Source organism: Callithrix jacchus, chromosome 9 (assembly GCF_049354715.1).
Source record: "Callithrix jacchus isolate 240 chromosome 9, calJac240_pri, whole genome shotgun sequence".
Lineage (NCBI taxonomy): Eukaryota > Metazoa > Chordata > Mammalia > Primates > Cebidae > Callithrix > Callithrix jacchus.
In genome coordinates, this window is record NC_133510.1 from 102,770,785 (window position 1) to 102,798,735 (window position 27,951).

Here is a 27,951-nt window from a genome sequence, read left to right on the forward strand (position 1 = left end):
TAAATCTTAATAAACAGCTTTGCAATTGTCCCATAAAAGCTCTATTTACAGTAAATCTTCTTAGTATTTCCCTAAGAATTTTACTCCCTTGATGTTATTTAGAATTCTAAATTTTCATGAATTTGTGGAAACTTCAATCTAGTCACAATGGAAGGATAATTGCAAAGCACTCATCTTTTAGCTGGTTCTCTCTAATTTTAGTATTCTTGGAGGCAGCAAAAAAAAAAACCCTAATTTAGGATCAATTCATAATCTGGATAAAAACTAGAAATTAGGTCATTTTAGAATTGTAAGATCCATATCCACAGGATTAGCCAATACAACATTCTAATTTTGCAAGTAAAAAATCTGCTTGAAACTAAAGTAATACATTAAATGGTTTGATAACCCAGAACCAGAATGTATCTGGCTCCCCTAATCTGGCCCCCAATTAAGTCTGTATTGTTTCCACAGTATTCATGTTTCTCATGACCACTATGCTTTAAATATAAAATATACTTGATACATGTTTGTTGGATCCAATTAAGGGCTATAAATGTGAAATATAATTTATTCCAATTGAAAATATCTGGGGATATAAAATTTTACATAGCACTGTACTAATTGTAAAGATCTCAAAGACTCCTGTAAATATTGTAAGGAAGCAGTTTTTCAGTAGACCCTCACAGTGCTTATGGCTTAATGATTTTTAATGACCCCCAAAAATGCTTCAGACCTGAAAAAATGGTTTCAAAATGCAAAAAACATTTCACATTAGCTGTTCTAGCTTTGCAAATTTCAAGGTTACATTCATGATTTATTTAATTATCTATTAATAGGTAAAATAATTATTAATTAAAATACAAATAATTAATTATTTATTAATACATAAAATAAATCACCTTTTGGCAAATAATTTCAAATGAAAACCTTTTAAAAATAAAACAGTTATTGTTGTTCATGTGGTATGTAGTCCAGTATCATGATACTGGAGACTTCCTAAGAGGTTTTAAAGGACCATATTGCAAACTCTTAACAGAGACCAACTTTATCTTTGTATTCAAGGATGGTCAGCATGCTTACCACATTGTAGACCCTTGATAATCACAGAAAGGATAATTATTAAAAGCATTGCACATTTTGTATTTTTTTCTAAATCTTCAATCTGACTCAATCTCTTTTTAAATTGTATATTCCTTTGGTAAATATTTCAATCTGCCTCTGATTACAAATCCTGATACTCATTACCATCAGATCCTGCTCCTAGGTCACAGTTTTCTTGAAATTCTAGAACAATACATATCCTGTTACCTCATCTCTTTTAATCAAAGTTTAAGAGATAATTTAGATAATAGATATTTATAATAACAGAAAAAGTTTAAAAATTACCATTTGTGAATGGTTGAGAATGGCTGAATCCTAGGTAATAAACTAAAAAAAAGATGAATTCGAAATGTTATAAATTGTGTGTGTATGTATATATGTGTGTATACATATATCTACGTATATACACATGTATATCTATGTATATACACATGTATACACACACACATATATATGTATACACACATACACACACACATACTATATATTATATATACATAAAATATGCTATATATAGTATATTTTTAATTGTAAAACTATAAAAATTATTTAATATATATTGCAATTAAAATGTATATATAAATGTTACATATGTACACAAAACATGTTGATATGTATATACACATACACATGCAAATATAAATGCTAAAGGATAGTCCATAAACAATAATATTCACAGACACACACACACATTCTTAAGAATTTATGGTGAGAGGCCAAGCACAGTGGGAACCAAGTTGGGCAAATCACTTGAGGCCAGGAGTTTGAGACAATATTGGCCAATATTGTGAAACACTGTCCCTACTAAAAATACAAAAATTAGCCAAGCGTAGTGGCAGAACCCTGTAATCTAGCTACTCAGGAGGCTGAGGCAGGATAATCGCTTGAACCTGGGAGGCAGAGGTTGCAGTGATCCAAGATCATACCACTGCACTCCAGCCTGGGCAACAGAGTGAGACTGTGAAAAAAAAAAAAAAAAAGAAAAGAAAAGAAAAGAATTTATAGTCTTACTGCTGGTTTGTTAGATTACTTAGAGTAAAAAATTGTATCTCAAGTACACTTATAGATTTAATGCAGTAATAATTAAAATCCCAATAGAGATACTTTTAAAATTCAACAAAGCAATTATAAAAAACAGGTTTTATAAAGCAAGCAATCAAGTCAGCTACTAGTTTTAATTTAATAATGAATAATATCAACACTGAGTCATGTGGTTTAAAAAATAGAAGGGTGAAATAAACAAGCCTTTATGATAAAATATAAGGAATATGAGTTATTGTTCAATGGAAAGTTCAAGGAAAACTAGATATCGACAAGCAAAAAATAACATAGAGTCATATTTGAAATTTATGTTAAAAGGAATTCTAGATAAGCTGAATTAAACAAAAAATAGGACTGAGAGGCTTAATCAATTGGATAGTTTTTTTAAAATCACATGATGGACTTGTACACATACAAATTAAGACAAAGAAAAGCTGCAGACTGGGAAAGATTTTGTGGTAAATGTAACTAGCACATGTGAGGAACTGATAAAGTTACTGAACAATACCAGTCTTCACCAAGAAAATGGCCAAAGGGAAAAAATCTAATACTAAAAATTATACACCAGCCAGGAGCGGTGGCTCAAGCCTGTAATCCCAGCACTTTGGGAGGCCGAGGCGGGTGGATCACGAGGTCAAGAGATCGAGACCATCCTGGTCAACATGGTGAAACCCCGTCTCTACTAAAAATACAAAAAATTAGCTGGGCATGGTGGTGTGTGCCTGTAATCCCAGCTACTCGGGAGGCTGAGGCAGGAGAATTGCCTGAACCCAGGAGGCAGAGGTTGCGGTGAGCTGAGATCACGCCATTGCACTCCAGCCTGGGTAACAAGAGCGAAACTCTGTCTCAAAAAAAATAAAAAATAAAAAATTATACACCAAAAGCAAGTTACTACCAAGGTTAATAAAATAATAAAATTAAATTTAGAAAAAAGTAAATGTTAGTAAGGTGGTAGAAAATCAGATATAAACATATTACTGACAGCTTTTTGATTTGCAGTCATCCAGCTATTATAGTAAATACCCTAATACTTTATTTTATTCCAACAATTCTTTTTAAGATATAAGGTAATGATTTTAAAATGTATTTTTACAAACACAGTTTATGAGGGGAAAAATAGGTTAAAACATTCAATTATTCATAAACTGCTAAGGAGATAAAAGTATGCTAATAAATACAACTTTTACTTATTAATTTTCTTTCCCTTTACCCATATAGATGTGAGATTTTAAAAACTGTGTGTGAAAACTTTAAGTGAAGACATAACATCCTAGAATATACACATTTGTTCATTGAGATCCATTCAACTACTATTTCATTCCAATTATTTTTTTGTTTTATATCCATCAGAGTTTGCTTGATAAAGAAGACATTTCTTTTTTTTTTTTTTTTTTTTTTTTTTTTTCTTTTTCAAGACAGGGTCTTACTCTATCACCCAGGCTGGAATGCAGTGGCATGATCACAGCTCACTGCAGCCTCAATCTTCTGGGTTCAAGTGATCTTGCCATCTCAGCCTCCTGAGTAATTAGGACTACAGGTGTGCACCAACACACCTGGCTAATTTTTGTATGTTTCGGAGAGAAAAGATCTCACTATGTTGCTCAGGCTGGTCTTACAGTCCTAGGCTCAAGCAATCCACCCACACTGGCCTCCCAGAGTGCTGGGATTATAGGCATGAGACAACACATCCAACCCATTCTTCTGATTTGTCAGCAACTATACGTTAAGACTGCAGATGCTGAACATCAAACGGTTGAATCTCTACCTTTATGGAACTCACAGTTTAATATATATTGATGACAATTCTGTAAAGATTAAGCAAACTGTCTTAAAGTCCTATGAAGAGATTTTCTAAGTACTATATACTGATTTGAATATCCTATTTGGGTTCCTACAATAAATTAATATTGAAATTTGAGTGGCTATGGTCAAATTATGATACAGACATGTGGAAAACATAATGGTTCGTTAGACACAATTGTTTCATATTTGCTGTGACAGAAGAGATATAACACTTTTCTGGATAAGTACTGTGAATCATTTTCTGTCCTGAACTGTTTTTTCCATCCACTTTCTATGTAGTTAACCTTTTAACATTATACTCTTTCATATTCAGTTCTTCGTTTATTGCGCAGAGATGTTTTCCCTATGTCTTCAAATTTCCTATCTCTGGAATATTTTAGCCATTTCTGAAACTCCTCTAAGAATGTGTGGTTCACAACACACAACAGGAATCTGAAGGTGATATTATAGAATTAAAATAGACTTAATGATAGTAAAAGAACTTCAAACTAATAGTCAATATTTTAGTGTTCTGGTTTCATTTTTGGATTTTATTCCGAAACTTTCAGTGGTACACATTCACATTATTCTACAATGTTCCACTGTGATTAGAAAAAAAATAATCACTAGCTATGCTTTTAAAGAGCAATAATACATTTCCTTGTAACTACATCTATAGATAACTTTTAATTACTTTTTTAAAATAGCATTCTTTAAAATGATGTATTTCTGGATTCTAAATATTAAAACCTCACAAAAAAAGACAACTTTTCTGCATTATAACCAAACTAAACAATACTACATTTTTACATAAATTATGTCTCCACATATGCACACATATGCACAGCAAGTTATACGCACATTTTACTTGACACTTTGAGAAAAACCACAAGATACTAATTAGATTTTCAAAGGGGAGGGACATTTTATCGTAAAAACACAGGCAACCATTTTTTGTTTATTATACCTTAATAAAAGCAAAGTTTTACCTGTGCAAGCATGGGGAAGCCAAGATTCCTACATCCGTTACACGGAGTTAATGCTTCCCAAAGTCCTGATGGCCCACATGTGTTTTCAACATCATCCTCCTCTTCCACTTCTCCTGGTGACAAATTTATTGTAGATGAGGTTCTCTGAAATTAAATTTATAGCATACCAATATATTATATCAATGATATTTAGATAGCTTAACATCAGTTAATTCTATAAATGACATATATCTTGGCAAACAGGTCAGCTTACTTCTAGCCATAGTTACGTGGCTGTGCCCTGTGACTGAGCCAAAAATATGTATAGTTCAATTTAAGTTAAAAGTGAAAAAACTGGGTGTAAAAGGCTTACAAAATAATATATGAAGTTCATCATGAAGACCAGAACACGATAATGATCTAATAAAATATTTGAAAAGCAACAAATGATAAAAATCTTATGGTTTAATCAAGAATTTAGGTTTAGACATAAAATTAAGGAAAAATGCAGTCAGGGCACAAAATGCAGTCAGGGCACTAACAGAAAAATATTTTATTGAAAGAGGAATTGCTGAAAACCCTGTTTTTTCAGCATGCCACTGAAACAAAACTTCATGAAATTTTATATCATACATATAACCGGGTAACAGTTTTTAAATTCATAATTGAGACTTCCATATTGAGCACATATATTTTCCTTTATCTTTCAAATCTCACTAAAATGATGGTAGAACATTTATAAAAATGTTTACATCATAAAAATAAGAATGACAGAAGAGAGTAACAGACAATATCAAGAAAAGTTTTGGATAATATTGGGTAGCAGATGGGTAAGTATTAATTGACTTAGCAAATATGAGAACACTGCAAGGAAACTACCTTCCTGTGGAAAGAATAGGAGGAACTTGGCTACCTGCGAAGGTATAGATGTAGGTGGGTCAGACACTGAATGAAACTCAGTATCAGAAAGAATTAGACCCCTAGACCCATTTCCTTTTCACCCAGCCAGAAAACTAAATACTTACCACTGGCAAGAAATTAGAGGATTATTTTTCTGGAGAAGTTGAAGCAAAAGGATTATGAATTCTAAGAATACAGATACACTGAATCTCCAAAAACAGGAAAGTTAATATCTATATAGTAATGAAGATTCATAACCTACCAGTGATATTTGTGTTAGGCAACATGGCAGCAAAGTTTATATTCCCCAGATAAACAACTAGAATACTCCTCTTTGTAGAAACAGACCTTCCAAGAAAAACAAAATCTATAAATAAGCAGGAAAATGGTAGGATCTATGTATTAATCTCTACTGTGAAGCCAACCTCTCAACAGACACCACTAATGAGAATCATATATTTGAGAAAAGCCCCTAAGACATCAAAATAAATACAGATAAAAAAAAGTTATAAATAGTATCCTCAGAGATAAGATATTTATAGCCATGAAACAAGAACAGAAAGTTACAAAATACATAAAGTCCAATATAAGAGTTAGAAAATCTGAGAAAATTTCCCAAAAGATGAACAGAATTTAAAAGTGGAGAAAACGAGGAGTCAAACCAAAACCTGTAACATCTGAACAACAGGAGTTCAAAAAATTAAGGGTAAAGATGGGGGAGTCAAAGAAATAAAGCAAGAAAACTTACAGAAACTGAAGAAAAAATTCATATTCTAAGAGCTTGCTAAATACTTAGTAGACTGAATATGTTTTAAAAAACAAGGTGTAGATGCATAAATAAAAAGAAATAAAATAAATTGTCAAAAGGTCCTCTGAATATAGTATTCAGCACAACACTGATAGATCCCAATTACTAAAGCAAGTAAATATATTCCACATGTTGGATTGTAAATAGCATCCCCCCCAAAAAAAAACTATTGCTTTTAAAAATATAAAATTTTAGTTTTCCTCCTATTTAAAAGAATTTGTTTTCTGCATTCGCATTTTAACTTTCTCTTGATCACTTGTCAGTAACTAAGAAATAATGAAATTTAGTAATCCTCCCACCAGTCACTATCTGTAAAATAAGATAATAATAATAATAATAACTATTAGACTGAGAACTTACTATGTGACTGGGAGTATCACTGCCTTGTTCATTTGTCAATTATTTCAATTCACACAACAGCCATTTGAGGCAAATATTTTTCCTCTCACTTTATAAATGAGGAAACTAAAGCACAGAGAAGTCAAGTAAAACCCATGGTCACGAAGCTGGCATGTGGCAGAAAAAAAGGATTCTAATGCAGACTAAGGGGCTGGAAAGCCCACTCACCCCTCACCATTCTGTGATCTCTCCTTTGGCACAATACCTTATAAAAAAACAATGTACTGAAAAAACACTGATGTAAACAAATGCAGTTTAAATAAAAGAGCTATATTTGGTGAATATGTTTCTGTTACATTAGTATACTCCGGAGAGCATTTTCCCATCTGTGACAGGGAGTGGAAATTACTGCAATTTGATACACAGCAGCCCATGCTTTCATAAATACACACTTCTCAAATCAGTAATAGAAGGTGATTACACAGGGATTTTTTATCCTGCAGATCTTTTAAGTAAAAAAAAAAAAATCTTGGGAAGTTTAAAACCCTAATCTGAAAGAGTATATATATATATATTTGATATAACTGTTCACAAGGATAAATAAAATGATCAAAAAGGCATCTCCTTTACCAACTCAAGATTGCTAAGTTTGATCACTGACAGTTTATAGATGTGGCACATACTATAAACCACCACATATTGGGCCAAGAATTATCAACATTTTAGATTAATCTGTTCTTCTCCATTTTGTTAATGGTGGTACAATGATTTAATCCAATCACACAGGCAACTTCCTCCATCTCTTTCTCCTCCCTAAAAAAAAAAAAAAAAAAGTTTGTTTCCTTTCTCTGCTCATAAAGCTCCAACTATTTCCCATTTCGTAACAAATGATATCCAAATTCCTTAATCTGTCTTCAAGTTTCTATAGTCAAATGAATTTTTAGCCCTTTTACTTTTCCACTATACTCACCTCAGATTACAACCAAGTGGAATTGTTTACCCTTGCCTAATCATGCCCTATGCTTTTATTCTTTCTTTCACCTTACCTGTCTGCACAGCATATTGCAGTGATTAACGGTTTGGGTTCTAAAATTAGACAGTACTGGATTCAAGTTTCAACTACCCCCCTCACTAGCTGTACGATTTTCAGCAGGCAAGACCACTGTCAGCCTCGTTTGGCTTATCTATACAATGGAAAACAATATAGTAGAACCCCTCTCACGGCTTTTTCCTGATGACTAAGTGAGGGAATAAATATAAAGTGCCTGACACACACCGCTTCAGTAAGTATTAACTATCATGTTTATTATTTTTGTATAATCCCACTGATTCAAAATAGAGTTCAGATTTCCCACTAACACGTGTGATGTCACATTCTTCTGCTTATCTCTAGCTCTTTGTGCAAGTGTTTGCAATATGGTATTTCACATACACCTTGAGTTGAAAGATGGGATAGTGGCAAAAAGCATTGGCTTTTAACTCAAACAGATATACATTTAAGTCCTAAGCTCTACCACTTCCAAGCTTTGTGACTTTGAGCAAATCACATAATCTTATTATTCCTTAGTTTCCCTATCTGCAAAAATAGTGTAATAATTTCTATTTTCAGGGCTGTATGAAGATAAAATTAATTACTTGACAGAGATTGGCACATAAAAAATCAATACGTACTGCTATTTTTATTTTTTTACCCTAAAAGAGTTGTGTAGACCCACAGTGTGCTTGTGCAAATATAGTACACATACATACACAAGTGTGGCCTATTTGCCCTCATTATTTCTCAATGTTATTTGAAAGAAAACGTTGCCTTATTCACACTGTATTTCCTATAATGTGTTATGATTAATGAAACAATAAATAATTATTGAATGAATCACTGAATAAATGAGCTTCAAATTATCATTTTCATTTGACTACCTACAAAATTTTACTAATATTAAGGGTTATGTATAATTTTATCACAAATATTAAGATTGCCATTTTAGTTTTATTTCATATTAACCATTACCAGTAGCTTTAGCAGAAATGAAGAAACTTATCAGTGGTTTAGCACTGCCCCCTAAGGACAGCATAAAAATTGGCATATAAAAATTAAGACCATAATTTTTAACTTCATTTCTTTACAATTAAAGACTTGAAGGAAAGGTTTTTCAAACTACACATAATTTTCAATTATATATGGGAAGAAGTCACCTGAATACACTTAATCTCAGATGGTTTCCTTTATTCCAAATGCCGTTCAAACTTTTTACTGGAGATCCACTGTATTCCTGAAGTTCCAGAAAAATGTAAAAATTCTATTATGAAAAAATAGACCTAAATCTATATAGTTTGAACCCATTAGCTTTCTTGGTTATTACATGGTGATAAAGACTGGACCAATTCTATATTGTTGCAAATTGAAAAACAGTCAAAATAAAATACTGTGGGGAGACAAACTTGAGCTTAATCAAAGGAAAACACTTTTGAGAATAATATCAGTCTAACATTGAAGAAATGGGATTTCCCTGTGAGGCTGTGTGTGTGTGTGTGTGTGTGTGTGTGTGTGTAAATTATATGACAAGTATATATAATGGTGCTTCCTAATTTATAAAATGCTTTAAGATATAGAATAGCCCAATAAAATAGAGTAAGAATTATCCCTATTTTACAAGTGAAAAATTGATGCTCAAAATGTTACTCAATTTGCAAGATTATCCTACAAATGAATCCAGATTATAATCCAAGTCCTCTAGTTCTAGGTCCTATTGTCTTTCTCCCACACCATGGAAGCCACCTGCTTAATTATGAGAACTCTTCAAGGGGACAACCGATGTTCAAGATTGTCAATGCAAAGGAACGAGGGAAAAAGGCAGAATCCAGGAAGGAGGCAATATCAGAAATGGAGTTCAAAGCAAAAGACAACAATCTGGAATGAGTTAGCAATCTGAACTACTTCATAGCAACAGCACAGGTCTTTTTGTCTTTGTTTTCTAAAGTAAAATTGCTTTATCGATTTTTCATGAAATTTAAAGTAATACACGCTTATTATAAAACAAATCATTCAAAATAAAAAATTATAAATGAGAGAGTGACACTTTCCTGGCCTTAGTCCCAATGCAAACGTTCAGTAGGTGTACCTCCAGACTTTGTAATACTCTACATGTCTCATTACTTTCTCAGGATAAATTCATAAATGAGCAACTATGTACACCAAAGAGTATGTCTACCTTAACATTTCTTCTTTTTTTTGAGATGGAGTCTCAGTCTGTTGCCCAGGCTGCAGTGTAGTGGTGCAATCTCAACTCACTGCAACCTCCACCTCCTGGTTTCAAGTGATTCTCCCACCTCAGCCTCCCAAGTAGCTGGGATTACAGGTGCCTGCCACCACAACTGGCTAATTTTTTGTATATTTTTAGTAGAGACAGGATTTCACCATGTTGGCCAAGCTGGCCTTGAACTCCTGACTTCAGGTGATCCTCCTGCCTTGGCCTCCCAATGTGCTGAGATTACAGGCTTGGGCCACCATGCCCAGCCTAAAGTTTCTAAGTATTGCCAACATTATCTTTAACCTGTTTTCTACTATGATCAAGTAAATATTCTTTCATATGAGAATGTGATCATGTTTTCTTCTTCCTTAGAACCTTCAATAGCTTTTCATTATTCTTCTGATAAAATTCAAAATTCTTAATATGATCCAAAAGGCTATCTATGCATGTCTGCCCCTATTTGCCTATGTATCCAACCACTAATCTGGCAGGCCAGGTCTCACTAACAGCTGAACAGTCAGGCTTCCATAACAACTGTTTCAGTACTGCTTGAGTGGTTAAGTTAAATATTTAAAGCTGATAGAGGCAGTGCCCTTATAGAAAAACTGGAATGTGACAAAAGCCCACCAAGAGTTTTGCCTAGGCCTTTCCAGGGCCTTGAAGAATGATGAAATAACAAAGGAATTCTTAACAGAACCCATTTAGGATTAAACAAGTGTTACTGGGGGTCTGAAGGAACTCCCCAGATCTCCACAAACAAGTTCTACTTGAGTCTAAAGGAAATCCCAAATCTTCCTAATTTAGCAGTAGACAAGATAAGAGTAATCACCCCAGCACCTGGACCCATTTAGATTAAGTAAATATACTGTCCTGAGGAAGGTCTTCAGAACTCAAACCTTAGTTATAGAAGAAAAGAAGTTAATCAATTATGTCTTTAGATGAACACACACTTACATGTGGACATACCGCTTAGAAGGTATATAAGCTCTGAAAAACTTCGTAATTTTGAGTTGGTCTGGTAACATTTTCCCAGCCTTCTCCCTGTACCTGGTTACAGAATTAAACTCTCTTCTTTCCCAGTTTGTCTGCATCTTGTTATTGGACCGTGAGAATAAGTAGCCCGACCCTCGGTTTGGTCAGGGAACACTAACACTCTTCCTCCCCTTTGCCCATGATGTTTAGACACACAGAGCTTCCCTCTTTCCCTCGAGTACACCAAACTTCCTTTGGCCTTTTACCTTACCTTAACACATGATTTTCTCTGGCAACGACTATTAGTCATCTTCCAAAATACATTCTCTCCTGATCCTTTTGTCTTTAGTAACACCTTCCTTTCTTGTATAGTACTAAAACTCCAACTTTTAGCTGGGAACATGTCTTCCTTGAATAAATGCCACATTTTCCAGTGTCTGTTGCAGCTAGGTGTGACCATATGGCTAAGTCATAACTATGGGATATAAGAACTGGATAGGTGTGCCCTTCTTCCTCCCCTTCCTCTTCCTGCTGATTGAATGCTAATGAAATAGCTGGAGCTGGAGCATTTGTCATGGGCCATGAAGTGTCATTGGAACTAGAGGACCTGCGCAATAGAACAACAAAATAGAGAATCCTGGGTTCCTCATAGAGGTGATCCCCACCAGCCTTGGACTGCCTAGCTCTAAGCTTTGGAAGTGGGAATAAAATAAACTCTTTCTTTTAAAGCCATTATTATTTTAGATTTTTTTAATTACTTGCTATTGTGTCAAATCCTAACAAATAAATTCCTTTGCTTGTCTCATCAGGATTAATCTTATTGGTGCTTTAGGTATAAATATAATTCACTTCCTTTGGAAGACCTTCTTGATGCTCCCATCAAGATTAATTTCCTTTCTTACACGCATTAACAGTATCCTGCTTTTTTATAGCAATTATCACAATGATAATTTTATAGTCACTGTGTGACTTTGGTTCAGTATCTCCTATCCTTAGTCCATAAAAGCTGCATGATTGCAGAGATGCCTGTTGGGTTAGCTACCAAAGCTTGATACTTGGCTAGTATACTGAAGAACAGTTCATTATATACGTGTTGAAAATGAATGAAGAGTAAATGAATGAATGAATTCCAGCTTGCCCCTATGGATGTTTTATTAGTATGAACATTTTCACTAAATCTAAGAGGAACCAATTTAACTATAACCCAGATTTTAGCGTCCTTTGTTCTCTAATTCTATTTGCTCCCACTGTGTTCATCCCATATTCAAAGTAATATAGAACTCAGCATCTATTTGATTTCATGAAAGAACACATTTATGCCAACCACTGGTGCACGATTTAGATTTTACCATAAACTCTATAGTGGAGACGAATGGGCTTTAAATTGCAAAGCTTAACTCCTACTCCTCCCCTATCAATATTTTTCTCCTTACAGAGATAATTGGGTAGAAGGGTGCTTTCCATCTCCTCTTCCACCAAGATGAACAGAATTCTTGGTGTCTATTTCTTCCTACAGATTGTTTTTATTAGCTCTTTAAATTCTTCTCTTTATTATGCAGACCAATTTCACACTAGGATACATCTTATCTGCAAACTTGCATAGCCAATCTCATTACACAGGAGTTCTTACATGAGAACTACTATTGTGTCAATTTAAAAGGCAACAACTATGTAATAGCATGATATATCATATTTTCCTTTTTACAGTCTTTTAAAATTGGAGATCTAAGGGCTTAGTGGGGCACTAAGAAGAAGAAACTGCAAGGTGTTAAGCTGGTGTAATTATGCCAAAGCTATGACAGTATTAATGATCAAATCGATGATAGGTCAGTGATTAGATTACTCAAAAGGTAACAGACTCAGTCATCTTAAATTTAGTCCTGAGAGAGAGATCTCATGCCACAGTTGGATATATTAGCAATGATCAGAAAACCTATTGTCAAATATGTTTCTATAAGCTTTTTAACACTAAACGCTTGTTTAAAATGTTCTGAAAATTACTTTGCAGGGCTACCCTACACTTTCTTTTCCCCACAACCATTTGTTCCATGTAAGTAAAATTCACAAAAGCTGCAACATTTAAGCCTGCTGAAAAATAAAATTTCCCTCAGATTAATTTGGAGTTAGCTGTGAATCCTGTACTGCATTTATATCTGCAAGGAAAAGAAAGGAAGAAGAAAAACAAGTCGATGCCAATGAGTACACTGAGTACACCTCTTAGTACCCACACTCCAAAATGACATTACTGTGTTTGGTGATATTTTAAACTTGAGGATTTGCCAGTGCCAAATGTATTTCATATTTACTGAAGGACAGAATTGCTATTAAAGAAATTGTTTTAGTTGCAAGAATTATTGAAGAATAAAGTAAGGAGAGTCTTTCTCTTTTTATTAGTACATGAGACGTTACAATTCCTCTAAAACACTTACTTCAAACAGATTATGTTCTCACCTGCTGTTTATACATCTGACCTCCTTTGCATAACATCAGGAAACTTCAAAAAAGAGCGCGTTTTGTTTGCTATTCTACTTATATACAATCAATCAGAATGTTTTTATTATCTCTCAAAATTTCTGTTCACTTATCTGACCCTGACCTAGTAATTAATATTATTGAAATATTAGAAAGAGATAAGTCTAAACTGATGCCAAGTTTATGCACAATAGGCAGAAGCTAATTTCAAAAAAAATGTAGTCATCTTTTTCAACAAGATAGTACAAAAGGCAAAATGTTTAACTTTGGGAAAACCATCCTTCATGACAGATCATTTTATATGAACAAGTACCATTTTTCTAAAAGTTTACTTCTTTGTTTTAAAATAAAATTTATTAAAGTATTATTTATATACGTACCATGCACCCATTTTAAATGTACATACCTATGCATTCACCACCACAATCAAGATGCAGAACATTTCTATCAACACAGATGGTTTACTTGTATCCCTTCTCTGTCACTATTTCCATGCTGGTAACCCCAGAAATCTTTTTTCTGCCACAATATAGTAGCATATTCACTTTATGTTTGTCATCAGCATAATGTTTTTGAGACTCATTCCTATTATTACATATCAGTAGTTTATTCCTTTTTAATGCACAGTAATAATCCATTTATGGATATGCCAAAATTTTGTTTATACATTCATCTACTGATGGACATTTCGGTTGTTTCAGTTTTGGGCCATTATGAATAAAGCTGCCATTAACATTCACATAAAAATCTGTAAGTGAACATAAGTTTTTGTTTCTCTTGGGTAAATATCTAAAATTCTAGGTCACATGGTAAATGCATCAAACTTAAAGAAACCGCTAAAGTATTTTCCAAAGTGTTTGTACCATTTTACATTCCCATTCACCGTGTCTGAGAGTTTCAGTAGCTCCACATTCTTGGCAACACTTAATATTAGTTAGTCTAATGGGTATGTATGTGAATTTAACACAATAGTATGTAGTTATCAAATGGTATGTAAAATTATCACAATAGTGCTTTTAAATTAATTTTTGTCATTACTACTAACGCGCTAAATATCTTCTGTGCTTAGTGGCCATTTACCTTCTTCTTTTGCGAAGTACCTGTTCAAGCCCTTTGCATCTTTTTACTAGGTTGTTTGACTTCATATTCCTGTGTTGTAAGAGTATTCTTTAAAATATTCTATATGCTAGACATATCTCCTTTGTGCTGTTGAAGAATATTTAAGAAATCTTTTCCTAACACAAAGTTGAAGATATTTCCCTATATTTTCTTCTGTAAGTTTAACATTTTTGCTTTTACATTTTGATATTTGTCCCACATTGAGTTAATTTTCATGTAGAGCATGATATTTGAGAAACCTAATATTTAATATATAAATAGAAGTAGTAAGCCCCATTAGTTGAAAAGATTATCCTTTCCCCATTGAAGTGCCCTGCAATTCGTTTGAAAATCAATTGACCATATGTTTATGGGTTTATTTCTGAGTTCTATTTTGTCCTATTGACCTGTAAATCTCTTCTTATGTAAATACCACATTGATAGATGTTTATAAGCCTGGAATCAGAGAATCCTCCAAATTTGTTCTTCTTTGAAATTATTTTGGCTATTCTAGTTTCTCTGCCTTTGCATATAAATTTTAGAATAAGCTGCTAACGTCTGAAAAATTAGCCTGCTTGGATTTTTCTTGGGATTGTATTGAGTCCATAGCACAGTTTGGAGAGAACAAGTATCTTAACTATATTGTCTTTCATTTCATGAACATGTGGTATATCCTTGTACATATTAGATTTTCTTTAATTTACATCAACAGTATTTTTATAGTCTTCAGTGTACAGGTCTTGCACATATCTTATTAAATTTATATGGGTAAACACATATTTCATGTTATTGGAAAATATTTTCAATGGTATTATTAGGTTAATTTAATTTTCTTTTCCCTCTAGCTTTACTGGGGCATAATTGACAAACAAAAATTGTATATATTTAAGGTGTATGGTATACTGTTTTGATATAATTATGAATAATCACAATAAGCCAATTAATATCTCCATCACATCATATAATTACTCTGTTGTGTGTGTGTGTGTGTTGCTGAGGGTACTTAAAATCAACTCTCAGCAAATTTCAAGTATACTATGTGTTGTTATTAATTATAGTTACCATGCTGTACATTTGATCTCCACAATTTATTCATCCTATAACTGAAAATTTGAAACTAAACTTCAAATTTGTACCAAATTTAAAAACTAAATTTTCAGCTGAGTGCAGTGGTTCATGCCTAAAATTCTGGCACTTGAGGTCAGGAGTTTGAGACCAGTTCGGCCAACATGGTGAAACCCTGTCTCTACTAAAATACAAAAAAATTAGCAGAGTGTGGTGACACATGCCTGTAATCCCAGCTACTCAGGAAGTTGAGGCAGGAGACACACTTGAGCCTGGGAGGCAGAGGCTGCAGTGGCTGAGATCATGCCACTGCACTCCAGCCTGGGTGACAATCTGAGACTTGGTCTCAAAACAAAACAAGACAAAACCCTGAACTTTCAGATATTGATAGTTCCTTATGTAAAAAAAAAAAAAGTTCATTTTATGTTTTGTTTTGGTCTTTATTTATTTTGTAAATATGTATATTTTATTTCACTTTAGGTTATGGGGTACATGTGAAGAACATGCAGGATTGTTGCATAGGTACATACCTGGCAATGTGGTTTGCTGCCTCCATCCCCATCACCTATATCTGGCATTTCTCCCCATGTTACACTGCCCCAACTCCCTACCCCACACTGTCCTTGCCCTAGTCCCCCCCAACAGACCCCAGTGTGTGATGCTGCCTCCCTGTGTCCATGTGTTCTCATTGTTCAGCAACCACCTATGAGTGAGAACATGCGGTGTTTGATTTTCTGTTCTTGGGTCAGTTTGCTGAGAAATGGTTTCCAGCTTCACCCATGTCCCTATAAAGGACACGAACTCAACATTTTTTATGGCTGCACAGTATTCCATGATGTATATGTGCCACACTTTTCCCAACCAGTCTCTCATTGATGGGCATTTGGGTTGGATCCAGGTCTTTGCTACTGTAAACAGTGCCACTATGAACATATGTGTGCATGTGTCTTTATAATAGAACGATTTATAATCCTTTGGATATATATCCAGTAATGGGATTGCTGGGTCAAATCGAATTTCTATTTCTAGGTTCTTGAGGAATTGCCACACTATCTTCCACAATGGTTGAACTAATTTACACTCCCACCAACAATGTAGAAATGTTCTATTTCTCCACATCCTCTCCAGATTTTTTAATGATCGCCATTCTCACCGACATGAAATGGTATCTCAATGTGGTTTTAATTTGTATTTCCCTAATGACCAGTGATGATGAGCATTTTTTCATGTTTGTTGGCCTCATATATGTCTGCTTTTGAAAAGTCTCTGTTCACATCCTTTGCCCACTTTTGAATGGGTTTGGTTTTTTTCTTGTAAATCTGTTTTAGTTCTTTGTAGATTCTGGATATTAGCCCTTTGTCAGATGGATAGATTGCAAAAATTTTTTCCCATTCTGTTGGTTGCCAGTTCACTCTAATGATTGTTTCTTTTGCTGTACAGAAGCTCTGGGGTTTAATTAGATCCCATTTGTCTATTTTGGCTTTTGTTCCCAATGCTTTTGGTGTTTTCGTCATAAAGTCCTTGCCTATGCTTATATCCTGAATGGTTTTGCCAAGGTTTTCTCCCAGGGTTTTTAATAGTGTTGGGTCTTATGTTTAAGTCTTGAATCCATCTGGAGTTAATTTTAGTGTAAGGTGTCAGGAAGGGGTCCAGTTTCTGCTTTCTGCACATGACTAGCCAGTTTACCCTACACCATTTATTAAACAAGGAATCCTTTCCCCATTGCTTGTTTTTGTCATGTTTGTCAAAGATTAGATGGTTGTAGATGTGTGGTGTTGCCTCCAAGGCCTCTGCTCTGTTCCATTCGTTTATATCTCTGTTTTGGTATCAGTACCATGCTGTTTTGATTACTGTAGCCTTGTAGTATAGTTTGAAGTCAGATAGTGTGATGCCTCCAGCTTTGTTCTTTTTGCTTAGAATTGACTTGGCTATGTGGGCTCTCTTTTGGTTCCATATGAAGTTTAAGGTGGCTTTTTCCAGTTCTGTGAAGAGGATCATAGGTAGTTTGATGGGGATAGTACTGAACCTATTAATGACTTTGGGAAGTATGGCCATTTTCACAAGTTTGATTCCCCCTAGCAATGAGCATGGAATGTTTCTCCATCTGTTTGTGTCCTCTCTTATTTCCTCATGCATTGGTTTGTAGTTCTCCTTGAAGAGGTCCTTCACATTCTTTGTTAGTTGTATTACTGGATATATTATTGTTTTTGTAGCAATTTTGAATGGCAGTTCATTCTTAATTTGGCTCTCTTTAAGTCTGTTATTGGTGTATAGGAATATGCTAAAGATTTCTGCATATTCATTTTGTACCCTGAGACTCTGCTGAAGTTGCTATCAGTTTCAGAAGATTTTGGGCTGAGATGATGGGGTCTTCTAAATATACCCTCATGTCATCTGCAACTAGAGACAATTTGAATTCCTCCTTTCCTAATTGAATACCCTTTATTTCTTTTTCTTGCCTGAATGCTCTGGCTAGAACTTCCAATACTATATTGACTAGGAGTGGTGAGAGAGGGCATCCTTGTCTAGCACCAAATTTCAAAGGGAATGCTTCCAGTTTTTGTCCACTCAGTATGATAATGGCTGTGGGTTTCTCATAAATAGCTTTTATTATTTTGAGATACATTCCATTAATACCTAGTTTATTGAGAGTTCTTAGCATAAAGGGCTGTTGAATTTTGCCAAAGGCCTTCTCTGCATCTATTGAGATAATAATGTGGTTTTTGTCTTTGGTTCTATTTATGTGGTGAATTACATTTATAGACTTGCGTATGTTGAACCAGCCTTGCATCCCTGGGATGAAGCCTACTTGATCGTGATGGATAAGCTTTTTCATGTGCTGTTACAACCAGTTTGCCAGTATTTTACGGAAGATTTTTGCATCTATGTTCATTATGGATATTGGCCTAAAGTTGAGTCTCGGCCGAGTTTGGTATCAGGATGATGTTGGTCTCATAAAATGATTTGGGAAGGATTCCTTCTTTTTGGATTGCTTGGAATAGTTTCAAAAGGAGTGGTATCTACTCCTCTTTGTTTGTCTGGTAGAATTTGGCTGTGAACCAATCTGGACCTGGGCTTTTTTTGGTGTTAGGCTATTAATTGCTGCCTCAACTTCATCCCTTGTTATTGGTCTATTCAGGGTTTCGACTTCTTCCTGGTTTAGGACTGGGAGGGTGCAAGTGACCAGGAATTTGTCCATTTCATTCAGGTTTACTGGTTTATATGCATAGAGTTGTTTGTAGTAATCTCTGATGGTAGTTTGTATTTCTGTGGAATCAATGGTGATATCCCCTTTACCGTTTTTTATTGCATCTATTTGATTCTTCTCTCTTTTCATTTTTATTAATCTGGCTAGTGGTCTATTTTGTTGATCTTTTCAAAACACCAGCTCCTGTATTTATTAATTTTTTGAAGTGTTTTTTATGTCTCTATCTCCTCAGTTCTGCTCTGATCTTAGTTATATCTTGCCTTCTGCTAGCTTTTGAGTTTTTTTTTATCTTGCTCCTCTAGCTCTTTCAATTTTGATGATAGGGTGTCAATTTTAGATCTTTCCTCACTTTTCATGTGGGCATTTATTGCTATAAATTTTCCTCTAGGCACTGCTTTAAATGTGTTCCAGAGATTCAGGTATGTAGTGTCTTCGTTCTCATTGGTTTTGAAAAACATCTTTATTTTTGCCTTCATTTCATTGTATATCGAGTCAACATGCAAGAGACAGTTGTTCATTTTCCAAGAATTTGTGCAGTTCTGAGTTAGTTTCTTAATCCTGAGTTCCAATTTGATTGCACTGTGGTCTGATAGACTGTTTGTTATGATTTCCATTCTTTTGCATTTGCTGAGGATTGATTAACTTTCAATTATGTGGTCATTTTAGAGTAGGTGTGATGTGGTGCTGAGAAGAATGTATATTCTGTGGATTTGGGGTGGAGAGTTCTGTAGATGTCTATTAGGTTTGCTTGGTCCAGATGTGAGTTCAAGTTCTGAATATCTTTGTTAATTTTCTGTCTCATTGATTTGTCTAATATTGACAGTGGCTGGTACTGATTGTTCCTTTCTATGTTTAGTGCTTCTTTCAGGAGCTCTTGTTAGGCAGTCCTGGTGGTGACAAAATCTCTCAGCAATTACCTGTTCATAAAGGGTTTTATTTCTCCTTCACTATGAAGCTTAGTTTGGCTGGATATAAAATTCTAGGTTGAAAGTTCTTTTCTTTAAGGATGTTGAATGTTGGCTTCCACTCTCTTCTGGCTTACAGGGTTTCTGCCAAGAGATCCACTGTGAGTGTGATGGGCTTCCCTTTGTGGGTAACCCAACCTTTCTCTCTGGCTGCCCTTAGCATTTTTTCCTTCATTTCAAACCTGGTGAACTGATGATTATGTGCCTTGGGCTTGCTCTTGTTGAGGAATATCTTTGTGGTGATCTCTATATTTCCTGTACTTGAATATTGGCCTGCCTTGCTAGGTTGGGTAAGTTCTCCTGGATAATATCCTGAAGAGTGTTTTCCAGCTTGGATTCATTCTCTCCATCACATTCAGGTACACTTATCAAATGTAAATTAGGTCTTTTCACATAATCCCATATTTCTTGGAGGCTTTGTTAATTTCTTTTCAGTCTTGTTTCTCTAATCTTGCCTTCTTGTTTTATTTCATTGAGTTGATCTTCAATCTCTGATATCCTTTCTTCTGCTTGGTTGATTTGGCATTTCTTTTCACTCTTGTTTCTCTAATCTTGCCTTCTCATTTTATTTCATTGAGTTGATCTTCAATCTCTGATATCCTTTCTTCTGCTCGGTTGATTTGGCTATTGAAACTTGTGTATGCTTCATGAAGTTCTTGTGTTGTGTTTTTCAGCTCCATCAATTCATTCATATTCTTTTCTAAGCTGTTTACTCTCCTTAGCATTTCATCAAACCTTTTTTCAAGGTTCTTAGTTTCTTTGCATTGGGTTAGAACATATTCTTTTAGCTCAGAGAAGTTTGTTATTACCCACTTTCTGAAGCCTGCTTCTGTCAATTCATCAGACTCATTCTCCATCCAGCCTTGTTCCCTTGATGGTGAGGAGCTGTGATGCCTTAAAGGAAGAGAGGCATTCTGGTTTTGGCATTTCATCCTTTTTGCACTGGTTTCTTCCCATCTTTGTGTGTTTATCTACCTGTGGTCTTTGTAGCTGGTGACTTTCAGATGGGGTCCCCGAGTTGATGTCCTTTTAGTTGATGATGAAGTTATTTCTTTCTGTGTTTTAGTTTTCCTTCTAACAGTCAGGCTCCTCTGCTTTAGGACTGCTGGAGGTCCACTCCAGATCCTGCTTGCCTGGGGATCATCTGCAGTGGCTGCAGAACAGTAAGGGTTGCTGCCAGTTTCTTATTCTATTATCTTTGTCCCAGAAGGATACCTGCCAGATGTCAGCCTGAGCTCTCCTTTATGAGGTGTCTCTTTGGGTATACCAGGGTCAGGGAGCTGCTTGACAAGAGAATCTGTCCCTTATAGGAGCTCAAGTGCTGAGCTGTGAGCTCCGTTGTTCCATTAAGAGCTGCTGGGCAGGTATATTTAAGTCTGCTGCAGCAGAGCTCATAACCACCTTTTTTGCCCAGGTGCTCTGTCCTGGCAAGGTGAGGCTTTATAAGTTCCTGACATGCTGCTGCCTTTTTTTCAGAGATGCCCTGCCCAGCAAGGAGGTAGCCTAGCCAGCAGAGGAATTGCTGAGCTGCCATGGAGTCTGCACAGTTGCTGTGTGAACTTCCTTGCAGTTTTGTTTATAGATGTATAGTTAGAACTGCCTCAGTAATGGCGGACTGCCTTGGTAATGGAGGACTGCCTCAGTAATGGCAGACTGCCCTGGTAGTGGTGGACTGCCTCGGTAATGGTGGATGCCCTTCTCCACACAGAGCTGGAACATCCCAGGTCCAGCTGTGCTTGCTGCAAAACTCTCAATCCAGAGTGTTTCAGATTGCTGGTGTTTGTGGGGGTGGGACCCACCAAGCCAGATCACCTGGCTCCCTGTTTCATCCCTTTTTTTTTTATTGGATTTTAGGTTTTGGGGTACATGAGCAGAGCATGCAAGACAGTTGCGTAGGTACCCACATGGCAGTGTGCTTTGCTTTTCTTCTCCCCTTCACCCACATTTGGCATTTCTCCCCAGGCTATCCCTCCCCACCTCCCCCTCCCACTGGCCCTCCCCCTTTCCCCCCAAAAGACCCCAGTGTTTAGTACTCCCCTTTCTGTGTCCATGTGTTCTCATTTTTCATCACCCGCCTATGAGTGAGAATATGCGGTGTTTCATTTTCTGTTCTTGTGTCAGTTTGCTGAGGATGATGTTTTCCAGATTCATCCATGTCCCTACAAACAACACAAACTCATCATTTCTGATTGCTGCATAATATTCCATGGTGTATATGTGCCACATTTTTCCAATCCAGTCTATTATCAATGGTTCAGCCCTCTTTTTAAGTTGAATGGGCGACTCTGTCTCCCAGGTGTTCCAGGCACCAATTGAAACAGTGCCCAGATTTGTGTGAGTTTTTGTTCGGAGACCCATTGTACCAGCTGAAACAGTCATGCTGGAGACTCATGGCACTTTTCTGCCCATGAATCTCCTGGTCTGTGGGCAGTAAAACTTCATTTGGTTTTCACCACAATGTGGTGATCACTCACCCTCTGCATCCTCGCTGGGAACTGCGCTCCAGAGCTGTTCTTGTTTGGCCATCTTGGTGGACCAATTTTATGTTCATTTACTTTGCATCCTACACACACTTTAATTCTCTTCCCTCCCCTGGGGTTTAGGAAGCTCATGAGGAGCTCAGCTTAAAATGCCTTTGATGTCTCTTCCTTTGTCTCAAAGGATTTTATCTGTTAATATCTGCTTTCCCATAGATATTTTACGATTTTCTATGTAAATGATCTTATCACCTGTGAATAAAATTTCACTTTTCCCTTGAAAATATTTATGACTTTATTTTCTGGCTCTTGTCTTACTGCACTGGCCAGAATTGCCAGTACAGTGCTGAATACAAATCTTAAGTGAAAAGCATTCAGTTTTTCAACATTATGAAGTATAATGTTAGCTGCAGTGTTTTTGTAAAGGATTTTTATTACAATGTCAAGCAAATTCTTTCTATTCTTAGTGTACTGAAAGTTTGTATCATAAATAGATGCTTTTCTATAATAATTGCTATGATCATAAGGTTTTCTTCTTTTATTCTATTGATGTAGTAAAATGTATTAATTGATTTTATCTGTTAAAATAAACTTGCCTTTCTGGCATTTATCCCACTTGGTTGTAATGCATAATTTTTTAATGTATTGCTGGACTTGATTTGTTACTATTTTATTGAGGATTTTGATACTGTTTATGAGCGATACTGACCTATAGTTTTCCTTTTGTGAAATGTCTTTGTTATCACAGTAATGCTGACCTCATATAATAAAATGGGAACAACGCTTATCTTTTATTTTCTAAAAAGATTTCACCAGTAAACCATCTATTCATAGTTTCCTTGTGGGGAAGATTTTCATTATGATTTAAGCTTCTTTAATTAATATAAGATTATTTTGATGTTACATTTCTTCTTGAGTCACTTTTCCTAATTTAGGACTTGAAAGTAATTCTTCCATTTCATCTAGGTTGTCAAATATATTGGTGTAAAGTTATTCATAGGGTTCCTTTATTATTCTATTCATTCTCTTGGATCTTTAGTCATAATCCCTCCATTTTATTTCTATTGCTTGTTTATATTCTTTTTTATTGATTTTTATTTTAATCATTCTCACTTTGGGTTTCATTTCCTCTTTTAGCTCATCTTTTTTTAATGTGGAAGCTTAGGTCTTTAATGTAAGGCCTTTCTCCTTTTCTTGTATAAGAACTGAATTCTATGAGACTCCTTCTAAGCACTGCATTAGCTTTACCTACAAAGTTTAATACTCTCTGTTCTTATTGGCATTTAGTTAAAAATATTTTATAAGTTTTTTTGTGACTTTAGCAACTAGATTATGAAGTATCTTTGTCTAGTATTCTTTGCTTTTGTCATGCTTTGCATTTGTTGAGCTTCTCGGATTGGTGTGTTTATAGTTTTAATCCAAGTTAGAATTTTTTCAGCCATTGTTTTTATTTTTGTGTTACTCTCTCATCCCTAACCTCTCCTCTCCTACTAAAACTCCAATTATAGATACGTTTCATTGCACGGTATTTTTTTCACAGGCTCTGTTATTTATTTTTAATCATTGTTTTCTCTATATTTTATTCTGGCTTCTTTCACTTGCAATATTTTACATTTCACCAATCTTTTCTTCTGTAATGACAGTCTGCTGTTAATGGCATCTCCTGTATTTTTCATTCCAGATATTGTCTTTTTCATTCCTAGATGTTTCCTTTGAATCCTTTTATATCTACATTTCTGTATGCATGTTCACATCTTCCTTTAAACCCTTGAGAATATCAAGAATATTTATAGCAAATATTTTATTATCTCCTATACAAATTCAATCAACTCTGTAATTCCAGGCCTATTTTTATTAATTTTTTGCATGTTTATGAGTTTCATTTTCCTTATTTTCATGTGTAGTAATTTTTTAAGAGATAGATTCTCGCTCTGTCACTCAGGCTGGAGTGCAGTGGCACAATCATAGTTGACTGCATGCTTGACTTCTTGCATTCAAATGATCTTCCTGCCTCAGACTCCTGAGTAGCTGGGACTACAGGAATGTGCCACCACATCTGGCTCTGAGTTTACTTGTATTCTTTTAAAAATTACTGGACATTGTTGTGGCATAGACTAAAGTTATTTGAAGATCAGTTTAATTCATTCAAGGCTTGCTTTTACTTTTCATTTTTAGGTGGGTCTACAGTAACCTTTACTCTGTGGTTAGCTTAGCCCCACATTAAGACTTACATTCCTTCTGGAATCTCTAGTGAATGCCCCATGTATTAAGCATGATCCCTCTACTTGGGCTGGTAGTAACTTGAATCATTCTTGGCCTTGTGTGAGCTCCAGGGATTTTTCTGTTTATATATCTCCAGTACTGTTCTTTCCTTGGAGATTTTCCTTTTTCTATCTTCATGGAGTTTCACTTTTGTGTAGACTGATATTCAACTAAAGATGTAAAGATAGCTTTAGGCAGTTTCCTGGACTTCTTTTCTGTATAGTACCTTCTTTTCTGTTCATCTGTCTGCAAATTCTAGCTGCCTCAGCCTTCCCCAACTCTAGTTTCTGTATTTCAACTCAGGGAGATTACTTGATCCTGTTTTTGTTATTCTACCTGGTGCCATATTTAGAAATTGTATTCAAGCAAAAATCTGGGTGATGGTAGGGTTTGCCTCCTTTGTGACTTTTCTATTAGGGATCACAGTCCCTAGACTTTAACCTAAGTCTGATCATGAATGTTTGACATATTTTGTCCAGTATTCTGTAGTTTTTAGAAGGAGTTATTCCATATCCTATTACATCGTGGAAGTTTGACAAAAATACTTTTTAAAAAAGACATGTATTATTCATATCTGCTTCTCCATTTTAGTCCTCTCTTCACTTCTCACTGGCTAAATAATCCCACTTCCTCTATTTTGTACAAATCTTTCAAATATATTAATATTCCCTTCCTCCACACCGTTAACTCCATATTTATCACATAAAGTTAGTCTTTTCTTTCCATCATCATTCCTGTCTTGTCAATTTCCTAATTCATATTAAATAGATGGTCCTAGAAAAACAATCACACCTGTCATATAATAGTTACTCAATTTTTTTTTTGCATCAGTGAATACACATCTTTTACAACCAACCTGAGCTTCTTGTGGACATAATTTCATTGACACTTGTTAATTTAAAAATTATTGCTTATTCCCAATATTTCAAATAAATTTTTTAAATTTACTAAATATTTATTAAAACTACTGTCTTCAAAGCTAAACTCTAGGGTGAGGGAAGAAAAACGTAAGTAGGTCATAAACTCTGAACTCAAGGTGTAAAGACACATATCTATAAATAACTACACAGTAAAACTAGACCAAAATTATAAGCATTACAGAGGTACTGAAACAAGGTATTAGAAAACATAAAGAGGAAGCAACAAGGGCAAGTATAGGAGAGAATTCACAGAGTGCTTGCATTTGAGCAAAAGCACCTCATGAGAAAAGAATTCTGACAGAGAAAAGAGGAGATGAGAATGAGGCACAGTTTGCATGATTAAGGCAATATGAATGTGCTTGCTGTGTCTGGCAAATTAGCTATGAGGAAAGGCATGGTGGGGAGATGGGACACAAAAAATAAATCAGGGCTCTATTATGAAAAACTGATAGTTTAAAACAAGTTCAACATTTGTCAAGGCACAATGTTCTACTTCTTATTCTATTGAGGTAAAAAAATAGAAAGCTTCCATGTGTTAGGTAACAAAAAGATTCAGAGACTGTTTCTCTTCTCTAGATTCCCATAATACAGATGGCTTGGACAACTCAATATATTGTTTTAAACTATTTGCTGGACATTAATAAAGTATATCTTATCTCTGTAATTGCAAGAACAATATTTTCTATTACTTGTGTATCCTGCAAAATGACTAGCATAGTTCAGGGCACATCACATGTACATACATTTTAATTAGACAACTCTTGTTACTTCACGTTCTCTATTTTGTCTTTAGATGACTGTAAAATAAAAATGCTTTCAGTGCTGCTGTGTATGTAAATATGTATGTGTATGCATGTGAGTGTATCCTGGACTGAAAAACAGAATAGGCATGTTTAATCAAAAAAATATATATATGCAAAGAAGTCTTTCAACAGTCCCACAACCAAAAGATAAACATTCCCATTATTAAATAGCAATATTTTATCATTTTCAATATACAATGTATATTCCTTGTCCTTTCTCATCTTTATATTGTAGACATATTATTTCTATAATATTTTCAGCCATTTTCTGGGAAAGCAGTTGTTCAGTTAAATGAAAGTAAAATTTTGAAAAAAAAAGTATCTAATTGAAATGTATATTAACTAAGTCACCATAAGTCAACAAAACTTAAGATTGAAGCATTTTATATTGAAAATAAAATGGAGGACTGACTCAAGATGGCACGGTGAGAACCACCCAGAATTGAAGCTCTTGGTGAAGACATAAAGGGTGAGTCAGGGCCACATTTCCAGACGGATCTTTGTTTTCCACAGAACAGGGAAATTCCCAGGTATAAAAGAGACACAGGATGCCAGCGCAGCAATTTTGGCTGGTGCAGCTGGCAGCCAGTGCAGCCAGTGGCCGGCGCTGCAGCACAGTGGTGCTCCACAGCACTCTGCACAAAGCACACTGGTCTGGGTGCCCAGTTGAACCGGCAATCTGAGACTTGAGAGGGCTGAACTTGAGACTGAACGGGACGTGGACAGTGAGCCAGGCCAGGAAATTTCAGGGAAACAGCGTTTGGGGTAGCGCAGTGGGACAAACAAAACGGTGATTCCAAACACTCCGGGTGGAGAGTTTCACAGCGGGCACAGCTGAACCCAGAACAGTGCAGCTCGGTGGGGGAGGGGTGTTTGCCATTACCGAGGCAACCCACCCCAACAGAGGTACACTCCCATTGCTGACGGAGCCTGCCATTGCTGAGGCAACCCACCACAACAGAGAGACTCCGCCACTGGGCACAGCCCGTGACAGCAGGGTGGAGACTGAAGCAGCAGGGCAGAGACTGCAGCAGCAGGGCAGAGCCTGCAGCAACAGGGCAGACCTCACACCAGCAGGGTGGAGCCTCGGCAGGCAAATAGTGACTAGACTGCCACCTAGCAGGGCAGGACAGCACAACGGACACTCATAAAAAAACCCCAACCCCCCGAGACAGAGCATCTGAGAAAAAAAGGGGTTTTTTCTATGAGTTCTGCTGCAGAGGAATTAAATATAGCAGCCTAACGGCCCTGAATGAACAACGGAGCTCACAGATCAGCACTTGAGCTCCTATAAAGTACAGACTGTCTCCTCAAGCAGCTCCCTGACCCCTCTATATCCAGAAGACTGATGTTTGGCAGACATCATTCTGGGATGAAGACAGCAGAAAAAGAAACTGGTAGCATCCCTCACTGTTCCGCAGCTGCTATAGGTGCACCCCAGACAAGCAGGGCCTGGAGTGGACCTCAGCGGTCGTACAGTGGAGGGGCTAGACTAGTAGAAGAAAAACCAAGTAACAGAAATACCTCATCATCAACAATC

The 27,951-nt window shown here is 35.7% G+C and overlaps 1 protein-coding gene across 13 annotated transcripts in view; it reads right to left on the bottom strand.

The window, feature by feature from the left end:
* The window catches only part of ANKS1B (ankyrin repeat and sterile alpha motif domain containing 1B), a 1,309,735-nt gene that overhangs the window by 945,163 nt on the left and 336,621 nt on the right, over positions 1-27,951 (bottom strand). For all 13 annotated transcript variants that reach the window (XM_002752897.7, XM_009004424.5, XM_009004428.4 and 10 more), the window contains exon 9: positions 4,896-5,039. In XM_002752897.7, the coding sequence (XP_002752943.1) occupies positions 4,896-5,039 (144 nt within the window). The remainder of the gene's footprint in view (positions 1-4,895; positions 5,040-27,951) is intronic.